The sequence below is a fragment of the Somniosus microcephalus genome, unplaced genomic scaffold, assembly GCF_052327205.1.
Source record: "Somniosus microcephalus isolate GS21.2 unplaced genomic scaffold, FLI_Smic_1.0 unresolved_chr4, whole genome shotgun sequence".
Lineage (NCBI taxonomy): Eukaryota > Metazoa > Chordata > Chondrichthyes > Squaliformes > Somniosidae > Somniosus > Somniosus microcephalus.
The window spans coordinates 39,243,322-39,270,668 of record NW_028225182.1 but is presented as its reverse complement, the minus strand read 5'-3'; the positions used below and the strand labels follow the sequence as shown (position 1 = coordinate 39,270,668).

Genomic DNA, 27,347 nt, shown 5'->3' with positions numbered 1-27,347 from the left:
CAAGTTGCCAAATGGCTCGGAAAGGCCAGTCGCATTTGCATCCAGATCATTGACCTCCGCTGAGCGAAACCATGCTCAGATAGATAGGGAGGCTCTCAGCCTTGTGTGGGGAGTAAAGAAATTCAATCATTACCTGCAGGGCATGAAGTTTACACTGCTGACAGACAACCAGCCGTTGGTATCCATATTCAACCCTAAAAAGGGCGTTTCCATTATGACAGCGCAAAGGCTACAGAGGTGGTCTATTTTCCTAGGGGCACACCAATATGACATAGAATACAAAGGATCAAAACAGCATGGGAATGCTGACGGGTTATCGCGCCTACCGTTGCCAACGGTAGAAGAGGCGCCTACAGTGGACCCAGTGGAGATGTTCCACTCAACCATAGTGGAATGTCTACCAGTAACAAATTCTACGATCGAAAAGGAAACAAGAAATGACCCGACTCTCTCACGAGTCTACGATTTAACGGTGAAGGGATGGCCAGCACATGGCGAACCAATGTTGCCAGCATTTTCGCAAAGAAGAGAACAGCTGTCAGTGTGCCGAGGAACTTTGATGTGTGGATCCAGAGTGGTGATTCCACCCAAACTCCAGCATAAAGTGCTAAAGGAGCTTCACGAGGGGCATTTGGGTGGAGTGAAAATGAAGAACCTAGCCAGAGCGTTTGTGTGGTGGCCAGGTATCGATGGAGACATCGAAGAAATGACCAAGAGCTGTCTAGGATGCCAGAAGGTCCAAAACGCCCCACCACAAGCTCCTCTGCATCCATGGGAGTGGCCCTCATCTCCATGGCAAAGGGTACATATCGACTTTGCTGGTCCATTTATGGACTCAATGTTCTTAATCGCGGTGGATGCACACTCCAAGTGGCCGGAGGTAATAAAGATGTCCTCCACCACCACGGAAAAAACCATCACAGTATTAAGGACCATATTTGCCAGGAATGGGCTGCCGGAACAGATCTGTTCTGATAATGGACCGCAATTTGTGTCCGAAGAATTCAGGAAGTTCTTAAAAAACAATGGGGTTAAGCACTACACGTCCGCCCCATACCATCCCGCCACCAATGGATTAGCTGAAAGGTTTGTCCAGACCTTCAAGAAGGCCATAAAGGCCATGGGTAATGAAGACATAAATCTACAACATAAGGTAGATAACTTCTTGTTGGCGTACAGGAATGCAACACATGCGGTCACAAACCAAACACCCGCCATGATGTTTTTCAATAGAAGACTAAGATGCCGGCTGGATTTGATCAAGCCAAACATCAGAAGGGACGTAGAGAACCGGCAATTTCAAGGCATGAATGAAAGGCCAACTAGAACCTTCCAGATAGGTCAACAAGTTTTGGCCCGGGACTACCGTACCGAGAAATGGCAGCCTGGAACTATTTGCAAACGACTAGAACCGCTGATGTGTACCGTGGACATTGGTGAAAGCATAATAAGGCGCCATGTTGACCAGATCATAGAGTCATCCGAAAAGGGCCAACCTACTCCACAACTCTATACGCCTAATGATGAAGCAGAGATACCCATAGTATCTACCTCCGATCCGGTGATACTGGAATCAGATGAACCTGACACTGGCATTCAAGCCGAATCGACCTTGCCAGAAGAACCTACTACACCACCGAAAACTACTACACCACCGAGGCGTTATCCGGACCGAGTCAGGAAGCCTCCAGAGAGACTGAATCTGTAAACTGTTTTTACATGAAGTTGTGTATATATGTTATGATGTTATGTTTAATGGGAATATATACTGTTAACCTAAAAAGGGAGGATTGTAGTGTATGTAACGTTCCACCTTTAAGAGAACTATTTTAAGGGTTGCACTACTTTATCTTGGCTGCTGTATACTGTAATACCGGTGGTGACCACACCGGTATATAAGTGCTGTGTAAGGATTTATTGGGCAGTTCCGCCCTGACCTTCGAATAGTAAAGTCCTGTTAAAGTTTACTCTTGTGGTCTGTGTATTAATTCTCCATGTAACACACAGACTTAACAACAGGAAGGCAGGTTATTATCTGAACGGCAATAGATTGGGAAAAGGGGAAGTGCAACGAGATCTGGGTGTCCTTGTGCACCAGTCGCTGAAGGTAAGCATGCAGGTGCAGCAGGCAGTTAAGAAAGCAAATGGTATTTTGGCCTTCATAGCGAGAGGATTCGAGTACAGGAGCAAGGATGTCTTGCTGCAGTTGTACAGGGCCTTGGTGAGACCACACCTTGAGTATTGTGTGCAGTTTTGGTCGCCTTATCTGAGGAAGGATGTTCTTGCCTTCTGGGAGTGTACCAATATTTGCAGGGGTTATCTGGGAGTGTACTAATATTTGCAGGGGGTATCTGGGAGTGTACCAATATTTGCATGGGGTATCTGGGAGTGTACCAATATTTGCAGGGGGTATCTGGGAGTGTGTCAGTGTTTACAGGGGGTACCCGGGAGTTTGTCAGTATTTACAGGGTGTCCCCGGGAGTGTGTCAGTATTTACACGGGGTCCCCGGGAGTGTGTCTGTATTTACAGTGTGTCCCCGGGAGTGTGTCAGTATTTACAGGGGGTCCCCAGGAGTGTGTCAGTATTTACAGGAGGTCCCCGGGAATGTGTCAGTATTTACAGGGGGTCTCCGGGAGTGTGTCGGTATTTACAGAGGGGGGGGGGTCTCCAGGATTGTACCAATATTTGCAGGGGGTATCTGGGAGTGTACCAATATTTGCAGGGGGTATCTGGGAGTGTACCAATATTTGCATGGGGTATCTGGAGGTGTACCAATATTTGCAGGGGGTATCTGGGAGTGTGTCGGTATTTACAGGGTGTCCCCGGGAGTGTACCAATATTTGTGAGGGTGGGTGTCCATTTTATTGAACATGGGGCTTGATCTCTGATGAGAATAACTAATAATAAACATTCCTACAATGCGAGACAACAATACTGGCATTTTCGCAGTTTTACAAGTGAAAGTGAAATTAGAAGGGGATTTTCAGAGTCCGTACCAAGAGCAAGAAAGCTTCAGAGAACAAGTAGTGACAGAGGCTAAACGTTTGAGTGTCGATCTTGAGAAATGGAACTTAATGTCACCCGCAGATTGGAAGGTGCAGCTGGTAAGTGACTTAAATACTGTTTCTACTCTCCTTGCTCATGTTCTCCCACAAGAGGGAGGAGATTCCTGACAGGCATATCGGCCGTAGCAGGTTCTTTCTGTCTGGTTCCTGGGTTGAGAGCAACTGGGTGAGACCATTGCTAGCTGCTTGGCGTGTCAGTGCACTGCCCGTTGAGATCCCGGGCCAGGCAGCTTCCAGTCAACTGATCTCAGCCGGCGCAGCAGTCGGGAATAAGAACATAAGAACATAAGAAATAGGAGCAGGAGTCGGCCATTTGGCCCTTCGAGCCTGCTCCGCCATTCAATAAGATCGTGGCTGATCTTCTACCTCATCTCCACTTTCCTGCACTATCCCCATATCCCTTGATTCCCTTAATATTCAAAAATCTATCGATTTTGGCTCTAACATACCAAAATGTCCATGTCTATGGGGGAGGAGGAAGGAGAAGCAGAATTGTCAATTAAAAGCTGGATAAGTTGAAGCCATCCTCCATTTTATTTTGCCAATTAAGAAGAAATAACATTTTAATGGTCTCTCAAATGGCAGGGCTTATTATTATCGTGAAATTATGTACAGATTTTTAAAGATTTTGCTATATTCTCTAATACTGCATTCATATTATAGGCCTGCTTTTGGAACTGGGACAGTATACATGTCTCTCGAGGCAGAGAACACGATCCATCAAGGTGGTTTCATTTCCTGTCTCTGAATGCCACTGACAGCAAAGATAAATAGTTGCCGCTGGAAACATTTGCCATCAGGTCTGCCATTTTATTCTGTCTGTCCACACAACCTATTGGCCCAGAAATTAGGTTCGGGGGCTTGCCGCGCGTGCAAGCCCCCGACGTGCACTTACCCGGCGCGCCGACAGCTGAAGCCTGGGCCTGCTTGGAATTCCTGTCACTGGCCCGGTTCAGATGTCGGCGCGATGTGCCTGCCTGATCCAGCGGCGTAGTTAGTGCGATGTGCCGGCTGGGATCAGGTGAGCACTGTGCAGCCAATCAGGGGAGGGAAAACTTCATTCATGAGTTTGATAGTAAGAACTGTCAAACTCATGAAAACTACGGGCGCCCAAAACACTACTTAAACTTTAAATAAAATTTTAAAAAACATCCCACTAATTAAATGAACTATAAATAACTTTAAACAACGATTTTAAACAATTATTCAAATAATTTTTTTAAAAATCGGGTCTAAAAATAAACTTACCTTACTGTAAAGTCCTTAAAAACAATAAAGCTGTGGAAAAAATTTTATAATTTTAAATAATAGACCACTTACCTTAAAGAATCAAGTCCTTACGTCTCCTTTTTACATTCGTAAAAAGTTGAGGCCCTTACACACGGGCAAACCTGTCAAAAAGAAGGAAGTTCAACGCGTGCACGCAGAGTCCTGCGCGCACACGTTGGACCTCTGAACCCCTTGGAGGAAATGCCGGTTTCCCGCGCATGCGCTGTGCATGCAAGAAACCGGCACTTCCATCGGGTCCACGCGTGAGTACCCCGCCCGTACTCGCGCGTTGGGACCCCGAAGTACTGGGCCATTGTCTTCCCATTACTGGTCCAAACAACTGGGATGGTCACTGGTTAATAACAGCACTTGGGAATGCAACTTCGTAACAACTGCAGATGTACAAATCTTGCACAGTACAGTAGTTCCATTGTTGCTGTGATCTCAGAATCCATTGATCCCGCAGTGTAAACAGAGTACAAAAAGACGCGATTTATGCCATTCATTTCTTTGGTGGTTTTGCTGATGGAAGAAAATCGTCAAAATTTAAAACAGTGCAAGTCTCGGTTACAGCCCATTGCAAGCTGCTTGTGTCGGATTACACGGTGAAATAAAATGGAAGGCAGCGTTACCTAAATTTGAGCACTGCAGAAAGAGAAATAAATACCTTCACCTCCCAAATTCTGACACACCATCAAAGTACAACATAGAAGGCACATAGTGGTGCCAGGGTGCCAGCATTTAAGAGGAAACCTATAACCTTAGAATGCTGGAGGCCAATAGGAAGAGATCTGTGATTCTATGCTTCTGACCATGAAAACTTCGAACTGAAATGCTGTTGGAGGTGTACTTGTTAATTCCCCTCACATTATAATCTGCCACTGTTGCCCTCAGTGCCCCTGATTTTAGGGCGGGGGGCGGAGGGAGTGAGCCAGGGCTCCTGCTCCCAATCGGTTTCCAGCGAGCCTTGTTGGAAAGATGGGTGTCGAGTTGAAGAAAGTCTGGGACGTGGCTGCGATGCCCCCACAGTTGAATAGCACGCCATGGCCTTTGATAAGAGAGGGGAAAGATCAGCCAGTGTTCCACTCCTAATTGTTAGCTACTGTGTGTGTGTGTATATGTGTGTGTGTACAAGTGTGTGTGTGCCTCTGTGTGTTTATGTGCTAGACCATAAATGTATTTTGATGCTTTGGCAACATAAGATGTAACTTATCATGCCAATAAAGCGATTTGAATTGTGAATTGTGAATTGTGAATTGTGTGTGTGTGTGTGTGTGTGCCTGTGTGTGTGTATAAGTGTGTGTGTGTGCCTGTGTGTGTGTGTATATAAGTGTGTGCCTGTGTGTGTGTATAAGTGTGTGTGTGTGTGTGCCTGTGTGTGTATAAGTGTGTGCCTGTGTGTGTGTATAAGTGTGTGCCTGTGTGTGTGTGCCTGTGTGTGTGTATAAGTGTGTGTGTGTGCCTGTGTGTGTGTATAAGTGTGTGCCTGTGTGTGTGTATAAGTGTGTGCCTGTGTGTGTGTGCCTGTGTGTTTGTATAAGTGTGTGTGTGTGTGCATGTGTGTGTGTGTGTGCCTGTGTGTGTGTATAAGTGTGTGCCTGTGTGTGTGTATAAGTGTGTGTGTGTGTGTGTGTATAAGTGTGTGTGTGTGTGTGCCTGTGTGTGTATAAGTGTGTGTGTGTGTGTGCATGTGTGTGTGTATAAGTGTGTGCCTGTGTGTGTGTATAAGTGTGTGTGTGTGTGTGTGTATAAGTGTGTGTGTGTGCCTGTGTGTGTGTATAAGTGTGTGCCTGTGTGTGTGTATAAGTGTGTGTGTGTATAAGTGTGTGTGTGTGTGTGTGCCTGTGTGTGTATAAGTGTGTGTGTGTGTGTGCCTGTGTGTATGTGTGTGTATAAGTGTGTGTGTGTGTGTGCCTGTGTGTATGTGTGTGTATAAGTGTGTGTGTGTGTGTGCCTGTGTGTATGTGTGTGTATAAGTGTGTGTGTGTGCGTGCCTGTGTGTATGTGTGTGTATAAGTGTGTGTGTGTGTGTGCCTGTGTGTATGTGTGTGTATAAGTGTGCCTGTGTGTGTGCCTGTGTGTATAAGGGTGGCTCAGTGGGTCGCACTCTCGCCTCTGAGTCAGTAGGTTGTGGGTTCAAGTCAGAGGTAGGAGTCCGTACCAAGAGCAAGAAAGCTTCAGAGAACAAGTAGTGACAGAGGCTAAACATTTGAGTGTCGATCTTGAGAAATGGAACTTAATGTCACCCGCAGATTGGAAGGTGCAGCTGGTAAGTGACTTAAATACTGTTTCTACTCTCCTTGCTCACGTTCTCCCACAAGAGGGAGGAGATTCCTGACAGGCACATCGGCCGTAGCAGGTTCTTTCTGTCTGGTTCCTGGGTTGAGAGCAACTGGGTGAGACCATTGCTAGCTGCTTGGCGTGTCACTGTCGGAGGTGCCGTCTTTCGGATGAGACGTTAAACCGAGGCTCCGTCTGCTCTCTTGGGTGGACGTAAAAGATCCCATGGCACTATTTCGAAGAAGTGCAGGGGGAGTTCTCCCCGGTGTCCTGGGGCCAATATTTATTCCTCAATCAACATCACTAAAACAGATTATCTGGTCATTATCACATTGCTGTTTGTGGGAGCTTGCTGTTGGCTGCCACATTTCCTACATTACAACAGTGACTACACTTCAAAAAGTACTTCATTGGCTGTAAAGCACTTTGGGGCCGACCTCCTAAGGTGGTGAAAGGCGCTATAGAAATGCAGGCCCTTCATTTCTAATTCCACTGCATTATGGAGTACTGTGTGCCATTTTGGTCTCCTTACCTAAGAAAGGATATACTTGCCATAGAGGGAGTGCAGCGAAGGTTCACCAGACTGATTCCTGGGATGGCAGGACTGTCGTATGAGGAGAGATTGGGTCGACTAGGCCTGTATTCACTAGAGTTTAGAAGAATGAGAGGGAATCTCATTGAAACGTATAAAATTCTGACAGGGCTAGACAGACTGGATGCAGGGAGGATGTTTCCCCTGGCTGGGGGGTCGAGAACGAGGGGTCACAGTCTCAGAAACATAGAAACATAGAAGATAGGAGCAGGAGTAGGCCATTCGGCCCCTCGAGCCTGCTCCGCCATTCAATGAGATCATGGCTGATCATCCAAATTCAGTACCCTGTCCCTGCCTTCTCCCCATATCCCTTGATCCCTTTAGCCTTAAGAAATATATCCAACTCCTTCTTGAATATATTTAATGAACTGGCCTCCACTGCCCTCTGTGGTAGAGAATTCCACAGGTTCACCACTCTCTGGGTGAAGAAATTCCTCCTCATTTCAGTCCTAAATGGCTTACCCCTTATCCTTAGACTGTGACCCCTGGTTCTGGACTCCCCGGCCATCGGGAACATCCTTCCTGCATCTAGTCTGTCCAGGCCTGACAGAATTTTATGGGTTTCGATGAGATTCCCTCTCAATCTTCTAAACTCCAGTGAGTATAAGCCCAATTGACACAATCTCTCCTCATACATCATTCCCGCCATCCCAGGTATCAGCCTGGTGAATCTTCGCTGAACTCCTTCCATGGCAAGAACGTCCTTCCTCAGGATACGGGGTAGGACATTTAGGACTGAGATGAGGAGACATTTCTTCACTCAGAGGGTGGTGAACCTGTGGAATTCTCTCCCACAGGAGGCTGTGGAGGCCAAGTCACTGAATATATTTAAGAAGCAGATAGATAGATTTCTAGACACAAGGGGCTAAAAATTCAGTTTGGGGCGCCAAGCTCGCCTGGGCGCCGGAATTACCGCTGCGCGCGGAGCCACTTGCGCCATCTGGATATTCAGTTTCTGCGCCCCAAATGGAAGCGGGCCACTACTCGAGGCTCCCCGCGCCCCGCTTGGGGCGTTCACCCTGAATATCGGCGCGCTAAGGGCCGCAGCGCCACACGCTGCGGCACGGCAGGCTGCGGTACTGCAGGCCTTCCTCCCACTGTTAAGGGGGAGGTGCCTGCAACGGCGCGATCCCCGCTCGCGAGTGCCGGCAAATGAGCCCGGCACCAAGGAGAAGTGCCGGGCTCTCGGGAAACAGCCGGCAATGCCGCGGGGGGCGGGGGGGTGGTGTAGGAGGCCGGGGACGGAGGTGCGGGCAGGCGGGCGCCGAAAAAGCAGCCGGCCGCACCTCCACCTTAACTAGCGCCACTAGTGTACCGGTCGCTATTTGCGGCGGGCGCTGAGGAGGCGGGCGCGACCAAATATGGCCATCGGGGCGATAGTGGGGTGCTGCGCACACCGATGATGTCATCGGTGGCGGCGCAGCGCTACAGGCTAATGCCGCCATTAGCGCCCCGCTAAATATCGCGGTAGGTGTGGCCAGTGGCGCAAAAGCCACTGAGTGCCCTCTTTGGGCGCAAACTGGTGGCGCAGGCCACTGAATTTCTAGGCCAAGGGGTATGGGGAGAGAGCAGGAATCTGGTATTGAGATGGAGGATCAGCCATGATCATATTGAATGGCGGAGCAGGCTCGAAGGGCCGAATGGCCTACTCCTGCTCCTATTTTTCTATGAACCGAGGTCATTTCTGCTTTAAGAGCACGGGCCGGTTTAGTTTCCTGGATGGCAGGTCCCGTGACTCGCAAGGCTCCCAGATCGGGCGGACGGTCGGCGCGCTCCCGAGGCCCCGCGCGGAAACCACAGCTCGCGGTGCGCCACCGGCGTCGTCCTCTTGGGTTCGGCCCTTCGCGTGGGCGCCAACCCCCCGCCTCCCCCCCCACCCCCCGTGTCTCTGGGTGCGGCGCTGCTGCCGGCGGTTTCTGCTGGTGCCCCGCGTGGCGCCGCCCTGGCAAGTCGCAGGCTCGGTCGCGCTATCCCAAGTGGCGCCTTTCCCAAGCCGTAATAGGACAGGGCTGGGCCTGCCGATGGAAACTGGGAGAAGAGTGGGAAACGGTGACCAACATCATCGGAATATTAGGAACAGCAGGAGGCCATTCAGCCCCTCGAGACTGTTCCCCCATTCAACAAGATCATGGCCGATCTGTATCGCAACTCCATTTACCCGCCTTTGCTCCCTAATCCTTGATACCCAACAACAGTCTATCGATCTCAGTCTTCAAAGCTGCAATTGACCCTCAGCATCCACCGCCTTTTGGGGGAGTGCGTTCCAGATATCCACGACCCTTTGTGTGAAGAAGTGCTTCCTGGCATCACCCCTGAACGGCCTGGCTCTAATTTGAAGGTTACGGCCCTTTGTTCTGGACTCCCCCCACCAGAGGAAATAGTTTCTCCGTATCAAATCCTTCTGCCAACATTTTAAACACCTCGACCGGCACAGACACGATGGGTCGAATGGCCTCATTCTGTCCCGTGAATTTCTATGATTCTACGCGATCACCCCTCAATCTTCTAAATACAAGGGAATACAAGCAAGATTTATGCAACCGAGCCTCATCAATTAACCATGTTAGCCCCCCCTCCCCCCCTCCGGTATCATTCTGGTGAATCTGCGCTGCACCCTCTCCAAGGCCAGTATGTCCTTCCTGAGGGGCGGTGCCCAGAACTGTTCGCAGTTACTCCAGATGGGGGTCTGACCAAGTCTCTGTACAACTGAAGCATCCCTTTGTATTCCAGCCCCCGCTTGAGATGAAGGCCATCATTCCATTTGCCTTTACGATTGCTTTTTGTACCTGTCTAAGCTTTCGGGGGTGGGTTAGGGAGAGAGTTTGAGAGGGCAGAGCCACAATGGCTGAAACCTCTGCCATCAGTTCAGTTGGAACGCTGACCACAGCGTGATTACATTATTTTTTTTTCTATTCGTTTATGGGATGTGGGCGTCGCTGGCAAGACCAGCGTTTATTGCCCATCCTTAGTTGCCCTCGAGAAGGTGGTGGTGAGCCGCCTTCTTGAACCGCTGCAGTCCGTGCGGTGAAGGTGCTCCCACAGTGCTGTTAGGGAGGGAGTTCCAGGATTTTGACCCAGCGACGATGAAGGAACGGCCGATATATTTCCAAGTCGGGATGGTGTGTGACTGGGAGGGGAATTTGGAGGTGGTGGTGTTCCCATGCACCTGCTGCCCTTCTAGGTGGAAGAGGTCGCGGGTTTAGGAGGTGCTGTTGAAGAAGCCTTGGCGAGTTGCTGCAGTGCATCTTGTAGATGGTACACACTGCAGCCACGGTGCGCCGGTGGTGGAGGGAGTGAATGTTGAAGGTGGTGGATGGGGTGCCAATCAAGCGGGCTGCTTTATCCTGAATGGTGTCGAGCTTCTTGAGTGTTGTTGGAGCTGCACTCATCCAGGCAAGTGGAGAGTATTCCATCACACTCCTGACTTGTGCCTTGTAGATGGTGGAAAGGCTTTGGGGAGTCAGGAGGTGAGACACTCGCCGCAGAATACCCATCCTCTGACCTGCTCTTGTTGCCACAGTATTTATGTGGCTGGACCAGTTAAGTTTCTGGTCAATGGTGAACCCCAGGATGTTGATGGTGGGGGATTCAGCGATGGTAATGCCATTGAATGTCAAGGGGAGGTGGTTAGACTCTCGCTTGTTGAAGATAGTCATTGCCTGGCACTTGTGTGGCGTGAATGTTACCTGCCACTTATCAGCCCAAATACCAAATGAAGTCACCTCGCCCCCTCCAACCCTCTCCACAGGCCTGTTCGGTAAGCGCACCACAGGTGCATCAGGTTCTGACTCACGCCGACCAGGTAAGCCCCAGGTTCTACCCCTGGGTTTATTTATTGAAACCAGGAAGGCAACAGGGATCGTCGCAGTTCAACCGGGTCGTCCGAGAGAGGTGGAAAAATCATCCAGGGGGTTTTCCGCCCCCTTCTCGCTAACAGGAAGTGTGGGGGTGTTGGCCTGGTGGAATTGCGATGGCACCCACAGTCAAATAGCAAGCTGACCCGCACAGGTTGTGGCTCGATGAGGACCGCTCACGCCCACAGAACTGTCACGAGTCGCGACCTTGAGGGTAAGAAGTTGTAAGGCAAGAAATTTGTACATAAGGAACTAAGGCCTAGAAATTGGGTTGGGGCGCCAAAGTGGCGCAAAAGTCACCTGAGCGCAGGATTTAGCGCAGCGATCGGAGTGATACCGATCGCCAGAAATTCAGTTTCAGTGCCCCTCGAGGGAGACGGGGCGAGGCTCGAGGCGCTCCGCGTCCCTCTTAGGGCGCTGAAACTGATTATCGCTGCGGCACGGCACGCTGCGGTACTGCAGGCCTTCCTCCCACTGTTAAGGGGGAGGTGCTTGCAACAGCGCGAACCCCAATCGCGAGTGCCGGCAAATGAGCCTGGCACCAAGGAGAAGTGCCGGGCTCTCGGGAAACAGCTGGCAATGCCGCGGGGGGGGGGCGGGGTTAGGAGGCCGGGGACGGAGGTGCTGGCAGGCGGCCGCCGAAAAAGCGGCCGCCCCGCACCTCCACCTTAACTTGCGCCGCTGCCGGCACGGTAAGGCCCCGTGAACCGGGCGCGGGTAGCGAACGGCGCTACAGCGGCGTTCGCTACCAAATATCGTGAACAGGGCACGAATGGGGCGCTGCGCACACCGATGACGTCATCGGTGGCGGCGCAGCGCAACAGGCTAACGCCACCATTAGTGCTCCTCCTGAATATCGCGGGAGGTGCAGCCAGTGGCGCTACAGCCACTGCCTGCCTCTTTAGGCGCTAACAGGTGGCGCTACTCACCCAATTTCTCCCCCTAAGTTTTCAAAAGTAGAAGAGATTCCACCTTGAAATACCAGTTCGTAAGTCCTTGCGGTGTTGCCCGCGGTCAATGAAACGAATAGAAGGTTTATTTTTATGCACAAGGTGGCAGCGCAGTTGACAGACATCCGAAATCCACACCACAGCGCCACCAAGTGGCCACAGTCTGCAACTGCACGGTGACAGTAGGCACAGCAACATTAAATGAGAAATGGTGACATAGCAAGTTACAATGGTAAATATAAAACTGTGACCAAATATTGTGACAACGGGGAATAATGTTTCTAGAGTGGAAGTCTATCACCCATCTCCCTCTGTGCTCGCTGACCAACATTGGCTCCCGGTCGGTAATGCCTCGATTTTAAAATTCTCAACCATGTGTTAAAATCCCTCCGTGGCCTCGCCCTCCCCCCTCCCTATCTCTGTAAACTCCTCCAGCCCTACAACCCCCCGAGATCTCTGCGCTCCTCCAATTCTGGCCTTTTGCGCATCCCCCGACTTTAATCGCTCCACCATTGGCGGCCGTGCCTTCAGCTGCCGGAGCCCCCAAGCTCTGAAATTCCCTCCCTAAACATCTCCGCCTCTTTCTCCTCCTTTAAGATGCTCCTTAAAACCTACCTCTTTGACGAAGCTTTGGGTCACTTATTCCAAAGTCTCTTTCTTTGGCTCAATGTCAATTTTTCTCTTCTGCGAAGAGCCATGGGACGTTAAAAAGGCGCTCTAGAAATGCAAATTGTTGTTGTTGTTGTCTATGCCCTATGCAAGACCTTTAATAATATAGAGATGGCTTGTATCTAAAACACAGCCTCCTTGACAGATAATTCACAAACCAGAGCCTTGTGCGAACACTTCAGGACTTCAAGACAGTTGAAGAGAAATTTGAAGAGCCTTCTGGGCTTGGTGAGTATTCTCTTCTTGTTAAAGAAAGACTTGCATTTATAGAAACATAGAAACATAGAAGATAGGAGCAGGAGTAGGCCATTCGGCCCCTCGAGCCTGCTCCGCCATTCAATGAGATCATGGCTGATCATCCAAATTCAGTACCCTGTCCCTGCCTTCTCCCCATATCCCTTGATCCCTTTAGCCTTAAGAAATATATCCAACTCTTTTTTGAATAAATTTAATGAACTGGCCTCCACCGCCCTCTGTGGCAGAGAATTCCACAGGTTCACCACTCTCTGGGTGAAGAAATTCCTCCTCATTTCAGTCCTAAATGGCTTACCCCTTATCCTTAGACTATGACCCCTGGTTCTGGACTCCCCGGCCATCATAAACATCCTTCCTGCATCTAGTCTGTCCAGGCCTGACAGAATTTTATAGGTTTCGATGAGATCCCCTCTCATTCTTCTAAACTCCAGTGAGTACAAGCCCAATCGACACAATCTCTCCTCATATGTCATTCCTGCCATCCCAGGTATCAGCCTGGTGAATCTTCACTGCACTCCTTCCATGGCAAGAACGTCCTTCCTCAGGTAAGGCGACCAAAACTGCACACAATACTCAAGATGTGGTCTCACCAAGGCCCTGTACAACTGTAGCAAGACATCCTTGTTCCTGTACTCGAACCCTCTTGCTACGAAGGCCAACATACCATTTGCCTTCTTAACCGCCTGCTGCACCTGCATGCTTACCTTCAGCGACTGGTGCACAAGAACACCCAGGTCTCTTTGCACTTCCCCTTCTCCCAACCTACTGCCATTCAAATAATAATCTGCCTTCCTGTTTTTGCCACCAAAGTGGATAACCTCACATTTATCCACATTATAGTGCATTTGCCATGTTTCTGCCCAATCACCCAACCTGTCCAAATCGTACTGGAGTTTCACGACATCCTCCTTATATAGCGCCTTTCACAACTACCGGACGTTTCAAAGCGCTTCACAGCCAATGAAGTACTTTTTGAAGTGTAGTCACTGTTGTAATGTGGGAAACGCGGCAGCCAATTTGCACACAGCAAGCTCCCACAAACAGCAATGTGATAATGACCGGATCATCTGTTTTCTGTTATGTTGGTTGAGGGATAAATATTGGCCCCAGGACACTGGGGATAACTCCCCTGCTCTTCTTCAAAATAGTGGCCATGGGATCTTTTACATCCACCTGGGAGGTCAGACGGGGCCTCGGTTTAACGTCTCATCTGAGAGACGGCACCTCCGACAGTGCAGCACTCCCTCAGCACTGCACTGGGAGTGTCGGCCTAGCTTTATGTGCTCAAGTCTCTGAAGTGAGACTTGAACCCACGACCTTCTGACTCAGAGGCGAGAGCGCTGCCCACTGAGCCACAGCTAACACATTGGGCCTTTTATCTCTTCTGATTCCCCCCGCCTCCCCGCCTGTCCCCCCTGTCCACATCTAACCAAAAGGCCTGCCTCCTGCTGGCCTATGATATATTTATAAATCACTGGTTAGGCCCCAGCTGGAGTATTGTGTCCAATTCTGGGCACCGCACTTTAGGAAGGACGTCAAGGCCTTGGAGAGGGTGCGGAGGAGATTTACCAGAACGGTACCAATGACGAGGGACTTCAGTTTTGTGGAGAGACTAGAGACGCTGGGATTGTCCACCTTAGAGCAGAGAAGGTTAAGAGGAAATTTAATAGAGGTGTTCCAATTCATGAGGGGTTTTGATAGAGTAAATAAGGAGAAACTGTTTCCAGTGGCAGGAGGGTCGGTAACCAGAGGACATAGATTTAAGGTAATCGGTAAAAGAACCAAAGTGGGAGATGAGGAGAATTTATTTTAACGCGGCGAGTTGTGATGATCTGGAACGCGCTGCCTGAAAGGGCGGTGGGAGCAGATTCAACAGTAACTTTCAAAAGGGGAATTGGAGAAATACTTGAGAAGGAAAAAAATCTACAGGGCTACGGTGGGGAAAAGAACAGGGGAGAGTGGGACTAATTGGAGAGTTCTTTCAAAGAGCCGGCACAGGCACGATGGGCCGAATGGAGAGCTCCTTAAGTGGATCGGTGTCAAATTTTGTTTTGTGACATTCCTGGGAAGCGCCTTGGGACATTTTACGACGTTAAAGACGTGATAGAGATGCAAGTTATTGTTATGCAAGTCCCGTTCACCCATCACCCCCTGTGCTCGCTGACCTACATGGGCTCCCGGTTAAGCAGCGCCTCGATTATAAAATTCTCATCCTTGTTTTCAAATCCCTCCATGGCCTCGCCCCCTCGCTATCTCTGTAACCTCCTCCCACCCCACAACCCCCCGAGATATCTGCGCTCCTCCAATTCCGCCCTCTTGTGCATCCCTGATTATAATCGCTCCACCATTGGCGGCCGCGCCTTCAGCTGGCCTGGGCCCCAAGCTCTGGAATTCCCTCCCTAAACCTCTCCGCCTCTCTACCTCTCTCTCCTCCTTTAAGACGCTCCTTAAAACCGACCTCTTTGACCAAGCTTTTGGTCACCTGCCCTAATATCTCCTTATGTGGCTCGGTGTCAAATTTTTATCGGTGACACTCCTGTGAGGCGCCTCGGGCCGTTTCACCTCGTTAAAGGCGCTATATAAATGCAAGTTGTTGTTGTTGTTGTTGGATGCAAACGGATAGCCTTGGCCGACCCTTTTCTCAGCAAAGCTGCTTCTAAGCATCGTCTTTCTGCAGGGAGTGCACAACATCAGCTGCCCAAAGTGCGGGCAGGCATGGGCGTGGCAAGAGGTGTGCAGCCTGTCACTGCTGACGGTGGAAGAACGGCGACACTACGAGGAGCAGGTCTGGCAGCTGGTGAAGAACGACACCGAATCTTACAAGAAGGTACAGCCGCAGGTCGAGAGGCCGGCGCTCCGAGAGTGCAGCTATGTTTTGACCTTGCCCCTTTAATCCCGAGCGAAGGCAGAAGGGGCAATGTGGCCATTATGGTTCGAATTGGTTTAGACTGTGTGCTCACAGCTCCTATCCTTTTGATCATAGTGACACTGTTACATCGAGTCTACAGCACAGAAACAGGCCATTCGGCCCAACTGGTCCATGCTGCACATGAGCCTCCTCCCATCTTACTTCATCTCACCCCATCAGCATATCCTTCTATTCCTTTCTCCCTCAGGTTAGCCTCCCCTTAAATGTATCTCTGCTGTCCGCCTCAACCACTCCCTGTGGTAGCGAGTTCCACATTCTCACCACTCTCTGGGTCAAGAAGTTTCTCCTGAATTCCCTATTGGGTTTATTAATGACTATTTTATATTTACAGCCCCTAGTTCTGGTCTCACCCGCAAGTGGAAGAATCTTCTCTGCGTCTACCCTATCGAACCCCTTCATAATCTTAAAGACCTCCATAGCCTTCTCTTTTCTAGAGAAAAAAGCCCCAGCCTGGTTCAATCTTTCCCAATAGGTATAACCTCTCCGTTCTAGTATATCTTTTTCTTTATTCATTAGATGTGGGCATCACTGGCAATGCCAGCATTTATTGCCCATCCCTAATTGCCCTCGAGAAGGTGGCGGTGAGCCGCCTTCTTGAACCACTGCAGTCCGTGTGGTGAAGTTACTCCCCACAGTGCTGACTTTGTCATAGCGGGTTGGTGTAACTGAGTGGCTTGCTAGGCCATTTCAGAGGGCAGTTAAGAGTCAACCACATTGCTGTGGGTCTGGAGTCACATATCGGCCAGACCGGGTAAGGACGGCAGATTTCCTTCCCTGAAGGACATTAGTGAACCAGATGGGTTTTCTACGACAATCCAGCAGTTTCATGGTCACTATTACTAGCTTTTTTTTTAAATTCCAGATTTATTTAATTGAATTTAAATTCCCCAGCTGCCACGGTGGGATTTGAACTCACATCACCAGATTATTAGTCCAGGCCTCGGAATTACCAGTCCAGTAACATAACCACTGTGCTACCATATCCTCACTATGCTACCATGATGTCTTTTTTATAATATGGAGACCAGAACTGTACACAGTACTCCAAGTGTGGTCTATCCAAGGTTCTTAACAAGTTCAACATAACTTCTCTGCTATCCCTCTGAAAATGAACCTGCTTATTTTATGGCCTGTGTCGTTACTTTTAGTGATTTGTGTCGCTGATTTCAAAGTTATGCATTCTGCCTAATTTTTAAATAAGAACATAAGAAATAGGAGCAGGAGTCGGCCATACGTCCCCTTGAGCCTGCTCCGCCATTCAATAAGATCATGGCTGACCTTCGACCTCCACTCCACTTTCCCGCCTGTTCTCCATATCCCTTGATTCCCCTAGAGTCCAAAAATCTATCGATCTCAGCCTTGAATATACTCAACGATTCAGCATCCACAGCCCTCTGGGGTAGAGAGTACCAAAGATTTACAACCCTCTGAGTGAAGAAATTCTTCCTCATCTCAGTCCTAAATGGCCGACCCCTTATCCTGAGCCTGTGACCCCTGGTTCTGGACACTCCAGCCAGGGGAAACAGCCTCTCAGCATCTACCCTGTCAATACCGCTCAGAATCTTATCTGTTTCAGTGAGATCACCTCTCATTCTTCTAAACGCCAGAGAGTAGAGGCCCAATCTACTCAATCTCTCCTCATAGGACAACCCTCTCATCTCACGAATCAATTATTCTTTGTAGCTGAATTGCAGGAAAAGCAGGGGGCTGGGGGCGCGGAGCGGTTGGACGAATAACTGTGACGTTGTCTCTCTTTCCTGTAGTGTCCAGGGTGCAGTCTTCTCGTGCAGAGGCTGGATCGGGAGAACCTGTGCGTGGAGTGCCTGGCTTGTTCTGAGAGTCGAGGGAAGCCCTATCGGTTCTGCTGGGACTGCACGAGGGAATGGAAGGGGCAATCTCCGCAAGGAGACAGCTGCGGGAACAAGTCCTGCAGCGCGGTCGCGCTTCTGCTGTCTTGTCCCGAGATAAACAGCCCGGGGCTGACGGTCAACGGGTGTCCTGTGGTCCGAGCCTGTCCCAACTGCAAAGCCTTGGTCTCCCACGCCGGGGGCTGCAAATACGTCAGTTGTGGCAACTGCGCCAAGTACTTCTGCTACCGCTGCCTGGAGAAGTACACCGTGTGCTATCGTGCCAAACCCCACTGGTATCACATGGCATCCTGTGCCAAACCCCTGGCACCAAGGCAAAGGTTCTCCTCAAGTTAGCAAATGTTGGCTGGCTGGATTTCTGGTCAAATTTTAAAATTCTCATCCTTCTTCTCAAATCCCTCCACGGCCTCAAGCCGCCCTCCCCACCCACTCCCCCCCAAGCACGGTGGCATAGTGGTTAGCACTGTTGCCTCACAGCGCCAGAGACCCGGGTTCGAATCCGGCCTCGGGTGACTGTCTGTGTGGAGTTTGCACATTCTCCCCGTGTTTGCGTGGGTTTCCTCCGGGTGCTCCGGTTTCCTCCCACAGTCCAAAGATGTGCGGGTTAGGTTGATTGGCTATGATAAATTGACCCTTAGTGTTAGGGGGATTAAATACGTGGGGTTACGGGGATAGGGTGGGATATGTGATGGTTGTAGGGGTTACGGGGATCGGGTGGGATATGTGTCGGTGCAGGCTCGATGGGCCGAAATGGCCTCTATCTGCACTGTGGGGTTTCTGTGATTCTGTGATCTCTGTCACCTCCTCCAGCCCTACAACCTTCCGCAATCTCTGCGCTCCTCCAGTTCTGGCCTCTTGCGCATCCCCGATTTTCATCGCTCCACCTTGAGGTTGAGAGAATGTGTGTCAGGCGTGACTCAGTTCACACAGCTCGGCGTCTGAAGGTCGTGGGTTCGAGCCCCACTTCAGAGACCTGAGCACAAAAATCCAGGCTGACGCCTCCCAGTGCAGTACTGAGAGAGTGCTGCACTGTCGGAGGTGCCGTCTTTCGGATGAGACATTAAACCCCGTCTGCCCTCTGTAAGAAATCGTGGATTGAAAGAAATAATAGTCTGTTACGGGTTCCCGCGATCAGCAGTTTGTCTAAGTTGATGGCACAGAAGGATTCCAGTCATGTCAGAAAAGGAGTTGTACAGAGAGCTGAAATATGAGGCCAGAACCCAGAAATAGGCCTTCGAGTGGGCATAGCTAGTGATGCAGCCGAGAGCTGTAGGATAAACAAGCTGTCTACGAGAGGGCAACAAGACCTTCAGAACAGAGATAAGGAGGAAAATGACCTCACGAGGCTGGGAGGGGGCTGTCAGAGGTAGCCACTCCCTTGTAAAAATTATTGCCACCAGGTATCCACCAGCCCATCGAAATAAGGTATAAAAACAGGCGGCCGAGAGAGGAAAACAGGCAGTCAGGGGTGAAGGCTTCCCCGAGAAGGCTACGGCCTAACACCTTGGTCAAGTTTAACTTCTGAGGTGGATCAATGCTGGCTGACGGCCCAACAGCTCGAGGGACGACCCAACGGAAGTGACCGCTGCCACAGACTGTAGGAATCCACCCGAGACCACGGTACTGCCCCCACCGTCCGTCCGGTCGTTTCGTTCCGTTCCAGGTCCAAAGATCGCCCTCATCTGTCACGGGTTGTATGTCTACTGTATCTGTTTCAATCGCATGTAGTAGTATCTGATTATGCTTAAACTGTAGCTCTCTAATAAAAAGCCTGACAACTCCTAAGACCCTTTTACATAGAAACATAGAAGATAGGAGCAGGAGTAGGCCATTCGGCCCCTCGAGCCTGCTCCGCCATTTAATGCGATCATGGCTGATCATCCAAATTCAGTACCCTGTCCCTGCTTTCTCCCCATATCCCTTGATCCCTTTAGCCTTAAGAAATATATCCAACTCCTTCTTGAATATATTTAATGAATTGGCCTCAAGTGCCTTCTGTGGTAGAGAATTCCACAGGTTCACCACTCTCTGGGTGAAGAAATTCCTCATCTCTGTCCTAAATGGCCTACCCCTTATCCTGAGACTGTGACCCCTGGTTCTGGACTCCCTGACCATCGGGAACATCCTTCCTGCATCTAGTCTGTCTAGTCCTGTTAGAATTTTATAAGTTTCAATGAGATCCCCTCTCATTCTTCTAAACTCTAGCGAGTATAAGCCCAATCGACCCAATCTCTCCTCATACGTCATTCCTGCTATCCCAGGTATCAGTCTGGTGAATCTTCGCAGCACTCCCTCCATGGCAAGAACATCCTTCCTCAGATAAGGCGACCAAAACTGCATACAATACTCAAGATGTGGTCTCACCAAGGCCCTGTACAACTGCAGCAAGACATCCTTGTACCTGTACTCAAACCCTCTCGCTACGAAGGCCAATATACCATTTGCCATCTTAACCGCCTGCTGCACCTGCATGCTTACCTTCAGCGACTGGTGCACAAGGACACCCAGGTCTCATTGCACTTCCCCTTCTCCCAATCTATTGCCATTCAGATAATAATCTGCCTTCCTGTTTTTGCCACCAAAGTGGATAACCTCATATTTATCCACATTATACTGCTTCTGCCCAATCACCCAACCTGTCCAAATCATACTGGAGTTTCTCAGCATCCTCCTCACAGCACACACGCCCACCCAGCTTTGTGTCGTCTGCAAACTTGGAGATATTACATCTAGTTCCCTCGTCTAGATCATTAATATATATTGTGAATAGCTGGGATCCTAGGACCGATCCCTGCTGTACCCCACTAGTCACTGCCTGCCACTCGGAAAAAGACCCGTTTATTCCAACTCTTTGCTTCCTGTCTGCCAGCCAGTTCTCTATCTAAGTCAGTACCTTGCCCCCAATCCCATGTGCTTTAACTTTACACGCTAATCTCTTATGCGGGACCTTATTGAAAGCCTTCTGAAAGTCCAAATACACCACATCCACTGGTTCTCCCTTATCTATTCAACCAGTTACATCCTCAAAAAATTCCAGTAGATTAGTCAAGCACAATTTACCTTTTGTAAATCCATGTTGACTTTGTCCGATCCTGTCACTGTTTTCCAAGTGCTCTGCTATTACATCTTTTATAATGGACTCTAGCATTTTCTCCACTACCGATGTCAGGCTTACCGGTCTATAATTCCCCATTTTCTCTCTACCACCTTTTTTGAATAGTGGGGTAACATTAGCTACCCTCCAATCCATGGGTACTGTTCCAGAATCTATAGAATTTTGGAAGATGACCAGCAATGCATCTACTATTTCTAGGGCCACTTCCTTAAGTACCCTAGGATGTAGATTATCAGGCCCTGGGGATTTATCGGCCTTCAATCCCATCAATTTCCTTGAAGGCCGATAAATCCCCAGGGCCTGATAATCTACATCCTAGGGTATTAAGGAAGTGGCCCTGGAATTAGTAGATGCATTGCTGGTCATCTTCCAAAATTCTATAGATTCCTTTTGGTAATCTGTGTGTGACCTGTGGCCCAAATCTTACACCTCTCAGGTGGATGTAAAAGATCCCGTGGCACTATTTCAAAGAGGAGCAAAGGGAGTTATCCCCGGTGTCCTGGTCAATATTTATCCCTTAACATCACTAACAAAAGCAGATGACCTGGTCATTATCACGTTGCTGTTTGTGGGAGCTTGCTGTGCGCAAATTGGTTGCCGCGTTTCCCACATTACAACAGTGACCACACTTCAAAAGTAATTTATTGGCTATAAAGCGCTTTGGGACGTCCGGTGGTCGTGAATGGCGCTGTATAAATGCAAGTCTTTCTTTCTTTGCCGCATTAGCCATTCTGCCGGTTAGCTGCAATTGGCCTTGGCGGGGGGGGGGGGGGGTGGAAACAATCAGCCGCTCCTGATCACCAGACCGCCATCCCCTTGCTGGAAAAGGCACCTGGGTGGATATCGGAACAGGAGGAGGCCATTCAGCCCCTTGAGCCTGTTTCGCCTTTCAATTATATCATGGGTGATCTGTACCTCAACTCCCATCTACTACCCTTGGTTCTGTAACCTTGAATACCCTCGCCTAACAACAACAACAACTTGCATTTATATAGCGCCTTTAACGTAGGGGAATGCCCCAAGACGCTTCAGACAAAATTTGACACCGAGCCACATAAGAAACAGGAGCAGTAGACCATACAGCCCCTCGAGCCTGTTCCGCGAGAGAGAGTGCTACCCACTGAGCCACTGGCTGATACGTAAGGGTCGGGTCTGGAACCTCCCCGGGCTTGTTACACACCGGGCAGTGCGCTTACACACCAAAGCCACTAGGGGTACACGCAAAAAAAAAACCCGGGCTGACCCTGCAATCTGGCGATGCCAGCAGGGGGCAGCACCCACGGGGAGCACATCGCGAGAAATCGGGGAACCATCGCTCGCTCCCTGTGAGCGCCGCGCCCCGCTGGGAGTACCGGATCGTGGAATTACCCCTTCAATATTCCAAGGCAGTGATTTCAACTTCAAAGCTTAAACTGCTCCTCAGGCAGTTGGCTGCATTTGCTTTGTGCCGTAATATGTAGATTTGTCTTTTAAACTCATGGTAAATTATTAAACTGTTCCAATCACCTGTAGACGAAAGCTAAATTGTTGCATTAAAAAGTGTTTGGAAAGTTTCTGTGTGATCTTTTATTTTCTCTCATAGGAATGTATTTGTCATCGGGCCTGGTGTATCCTGAGGAAGTTTTTCTGTAGATTGGCAGATGCTTGTAAATTCCTGGCTGCTCCATAAGGTCAGCAGGAACTAGCAAGAAATGCTCCTTTTCTCTCTTCAATGTACTTTTCACTGCAGCGGTTCAAGAAGGCGGCCCACCATCACCACCTTGAGGGACAAGAAGGATGGGCAATAAATGCTGGCCTTACCAGCGACGCCCACATCCCAAAAATAAATTTTAAAGAAAAACCTACCTACAGGCATTTTGGACTATGGAGCTCACACTCCATAGGAGCTGGGTAGAGGTTGTCCCAATCCCATTTCACATACGACCCTCACTGGTGGTAGGGTTCGGAGAGATCCCTCCCATTGATTTGGGCTGGGTTTTAATGTTGCATCATCTTTTAGTGAGAATCATCACTGAATGTAACTGCTTGTATTTCGCGCCTCTCTCTCTCCGGCAGCTGGACTTTGTATTTTTAAGAGGCATCCGTGTCCTGTCAATGCTGACTCTCGCTGTATGGCTGCAAAGGCTGAATCTGCTCGTACCTCACTCGGCTGTCCATTCCTCACGAGCCTGGACTAGTGTTGTCCAGAAATAACAACAGAAAATGCTGGAAATACTCAGCAGGGCAGGCAGCATCCGTGGAGAGAGAAACAGAGTTAGCGTTTCAGGTCTGGGACCCTTCATCAGAACTGGAAAAAGCTGGAGATTTAACAGATATTAAGCAGGTGCAGAGACAGGGGTGGGGCGGGGGGGTTAGGAGGGGAGGAAGGAATTGAAAGAACATACTGTGAAAATGTTGCAAATGGAAATGGCAAAATCATACAGCATGAAAAATGGGGGCAGGGGTTATTGTCTGAAATTGTTGAACTCGATATGGAGTCCGGAAGGCTGTAAAGTGCCCAATCGAAAGATGAGGTGCTGTTCCTCGAGTTTATGTTGAGCTTCCGTGGAACACTGCAAGAGGCCGAGGACAGAGAGATCAGAGCGGGAATGAAGCGGAGAATTAAAGTGACAGGCGACCGGAAGCTCAGGGTCACCCTTACGGACTGAACGGAGGTGGTCCACAAAGCAGTCACCCAATCTGCGTTTGGTCTCCCCAGTGTAGAGGAGACTGCATCGTGAGCAGCCAATACAGTGTACTAAATTGCAAGAAGTACAAGTAAATCGCTGTTTCACCTGGAAGGGGTGTTTGGGGCCCTGGACAGTGGGACGGGTTCCGCAGGATTTTGCTATTGTACTAGTGTTGTCCAGTACCGTTACCCATTAACCGCATGTGGCTAATTGGGAATCCAGGTGTGGATAAATTGTGATCCAGATGTGGATAATTGATAAACGAGATTCGACTAATTGGGAATGCAGATATGGATAACTCATGAGCCAGATGTGGCTAATTGGTAATCAAGATGTGGATAATTGAGAATCCAGATGTGGCTAATTGGGAATCCAGCTGTTGATAATTGAGAATCCAGATGTGGCTAATTGGTAATCCAGATGTTGATAATTGAGAATCCAGATGAGGCAAATTGAGAATCCAGATGTGGCTAATTGCTAATCCAGGTGTTGATAACTGAGAATCCAGATGTGGATAATCATATTTCTGATTAGTAAATAAACATAGAGTAACAGACACCGCGTGATCTCAATATTCTTATTTGCACAGAACTTTAACCCGTTTGCGTCCTTTTATGGTAAAATGGAAAGCAAAAGGTGCGAGTGTTTTTTGAACGTTGTGGCTGCTTTACTCCCTTGGTTACTGAACAGCGGTAGATGTTTAAGTAAATATACACGTGCGAAGTACATTTACCTGCATTGTGTGCGTACGAGGCATTTTCTACTAAAATTAGTCCATGTGGCTGAAATGGTGTCGCCCTAGGTGGCCAGTCAGCGATTTCAACTGGATGACATTGGCCACGGAGTATTAGCAGGCTATTCAACTGTGAGGGCATCAGAGCCGAGCCTCTCGGTGTCCACACCTGACACTCAGGAGCAGGATCCCAACCCCACCGGAAAATTTCCCGCCTATCCTAGTCCCGGATAGGTGCTGAGGCCAACTTGGCTGAAATTGGCTAAATCAAGGGAGTGAAATCTACCAGGGGGTGGGCGGTCCTGCTCCAGGAGTGTGGGGGACAACTGGGGAATCCTGCCCAGCAACAGACAACACAAACTCGGGCGGCTTGAGCGCCGCGAAGTTTAATGACACACACACACACACGTACTTGTTTTTCTCATCCCATTTTTATTGGAATTATAAAAGTCCAGTGTCACCATGTGACCTATACATTTGCATATTCTTCAATCATATTTAAGGCCAATAGTGTTTAATTTATTTTCCTCCTCACGTTGTTTCATCGTTTTGTTTTTATTTGTCTCACACGGTACAATTTCCAGTTCGGGTGCGAGACGCTCCTCGGTTTTCATTTTAACTTAAAACCAGAAAGTGTCGTCGTCGCCTTCTTGTTTTACTTTTTAAAATAATTTAAAACCAGCTTAAATTTAATATTAATTAGAAAATTAAAAAAAAGAGTGGGCGGCTTTTAGGGTTTCACTTGTGCTCGTCGTAACAGACCGACTTCAACCACTTTTTAAAGAAATGTGCAAATAAGTGAATTCATTTTTTTGTGGGGGAGGGGAGGGAAGTGGGGGAGGGAGGGGGAGAGAGGGAGGGAGGGAGGGGGAGAGAGGGAGGGAAGGGAAAGGAGGGAGGGAGGCAAAGGAGGGAGGGAGGAAGGGAAAGGAGGGAGGGAGGCAAAGGAGGGAAGGGAGGGAGGGAGAGGGGAAAGGAGGGAGGGAAGGGAAAGGAGAGAAGGGGGGAGGTAGGGAAGGGAATTTCAGCCCTGCATAACCTGTAACGGTCCCAGTCTCCCGGCCGGTAGGAGTCCAGGGTGACCACAGCAGTAGCCCCTTTGGGACCATCACGTTGCTTTTAGAAAACTCTCCCCTCTAAATGACAACAATGCGTGGTTAGCACTTGGGTACACTGCAGGGGGGGCTATTTCACTGCTCTGGCAGGGCGCAGTGTCACCCTTTGCTCTCCAAACTTATCTTCACAGTCAAGCTTAAATATCCTTCACTGGCCACTACTGCTGGATTAAAAAGAGTTTCACATTCTGAAGGGAGGAAAGGGGTTTGGAAGTAACATATATATAGATATATATAGATAGAAGATAGAGATATAAAAACATTCTGAATGGAGGCCAATTCTCAATGGCTGGGAGTGAGTTACAAGGTCGGTGGGGATGGGATGGGGGGGCGGGAAGGAGAATCGGTCAGATCAGAGAGTGGTGCCATGCAGTGTCCCCTGGGTGCACGGGCCCTTTAACGGACTGTGCGGCCCATTCAAATTTCTGCACATGCACGGTTTTTCCATTTAAAAGCCGGTAAGCCGGCTGCGCGGAACCTCTAGAGCGCTGCGCAGCTTAAAGGGAACATTGGCGCCATGGCCTCCATACTCACGAGAAATCGCCAAAAGCCTTTTGAGGGCTGATTCTTTGCCACCTGTTTACGCACACACACACTCGCACGCGCGCGCACACACACTGTACCAGCCTAGTCTTCATGTGTGTGAGAAAACTGACATTTTAAGAAACAAAAAGTGTACCATTATTTTTGGTAAATTTAAATAGATATTTTAAATACTGTCTGAAGGTGGCTGCAAGTAGCTGCAGATTGAGACACAGCCCCACACCCGGGAACCTGAAGCCCAGCCCATCCAGGGTACACGGGAGGTGAAACATGGTAGCGGCGGGGGGGGGCGGGACTCTTTGTGGCCCTCACCTCCCGTGTGATGGCTCCGATGGCGGGACGTGGTTACAAGCCTGGGGCCAAGATGTCCCCTAAGCACCGATAGGTGCTGCGAGGTATAGTGTGGAACGGTGCGGTTGGGGGGGGGGGGAGAGGGGGCAGGGATTACTGTAAGCGGGAATAGCGATCTAGAAACAAATGGGTCAATGCTTGAGGTAAACTGGTAGACAGAGGGCTGTCGCACACAATCATTCGGTGTTCCCCCGTTATCACCAAGCTATTTCTATCCAAACGGAGAGAGGGGACGGCGGGGGGGGTTTAATTCAATTATTTAATCCAAACATTCAAACGATGAGGGGAAAGCAGGTTAAGAGGTGACCTAATAGAGCTACTGATGGAGTAGATAGGCGAGTGGGCCAATAACCAGAGGTCACAGATTTAAAATCGCTGGCAAAGGATCGAGAGGGGAGATGGGGAGAAATTTTTTCACTCAGAAAGTTGTGGGGATCTGAAGCGGTGGTGGCAGCTGATTCCATCAATAATTTTAAAAGAGACAGGTACTTGAGGAACTTACAGGAATATGGACAAAAAGCGGGGGGGCGGGACTAAGCACGACTGCTCTTTCAAAGAGCCAGCACGGGCACGATGGGCCGAATGGCCTCTTTCTGTGCTGTGTAAGTTTCTACGATTGGATGCAAGCAATTCAGTACAAACCGGCGTAAAGCTTAGTGGTTTATGTATAATGTGCGCAGCGTAACAGTGCAACTCGAAAGCCGGCTTGACTATATGCTGGGAATAATTGCTTATCGTCATCGGAGTGCTGTGGTTCCTCACTCTCTCCCCAATAGGGTCGATTGTTACCAGGAGGCTGGAGAATTCCTTCCACCGTGGAATCTCTTAGCGCCTGGGGTCGGAGCGCGGTGCGGCAGTTCCCCCCGGGAGCGCTGGGCAAAGACCCCCGGCTGTTTGAATCAGTGGCTGACGCTTTGCGTTCAGGGATCCCGAGTGCAAGCACAAAGTCGGCAAAAAAACAAACCGGAAACACGCCGATTTAAGTTGGGGAAACCCTGTCAAGGTAAGTGCATTCATACGCAAACAATACACGAAAGATTGGCCAGCTTTTAATGTCGGCATCCAACACAGTGTGACACTAACGCTGGG

General features: G+C 49.5%; 1 protein-coding gene across 1 annotated transcript; it reads left to right on the top strand.

Moving 5' to 3' along the window:
• Positions 1 to 2,919: 2,919 nt before the first annotated feature.
• On the top strand, positions 2,920 to 18,412 carry LOC147090586 (uncharacterized). Its single transcript, XM_085977076.1, has 5 exons — positions 2,920 to 3,105; positions 11,053 to 11,275; positions 12,814 to 12,908; positions 15,613 to 15,762; positions 17,628 to 18,412. Exons 1-5 carry the CDS (start codon positions 2,920 to 2,922, stop codon positions 18,066 to 18,068), a joined length of 1,095 nt encoding a protein of 364 aa, XP_085833202.1. The 3' UTR covers positions 18,069 to 18,412.
• Positions 18,413 to 27,347: the final 8,935 nt, after the last annotated feature.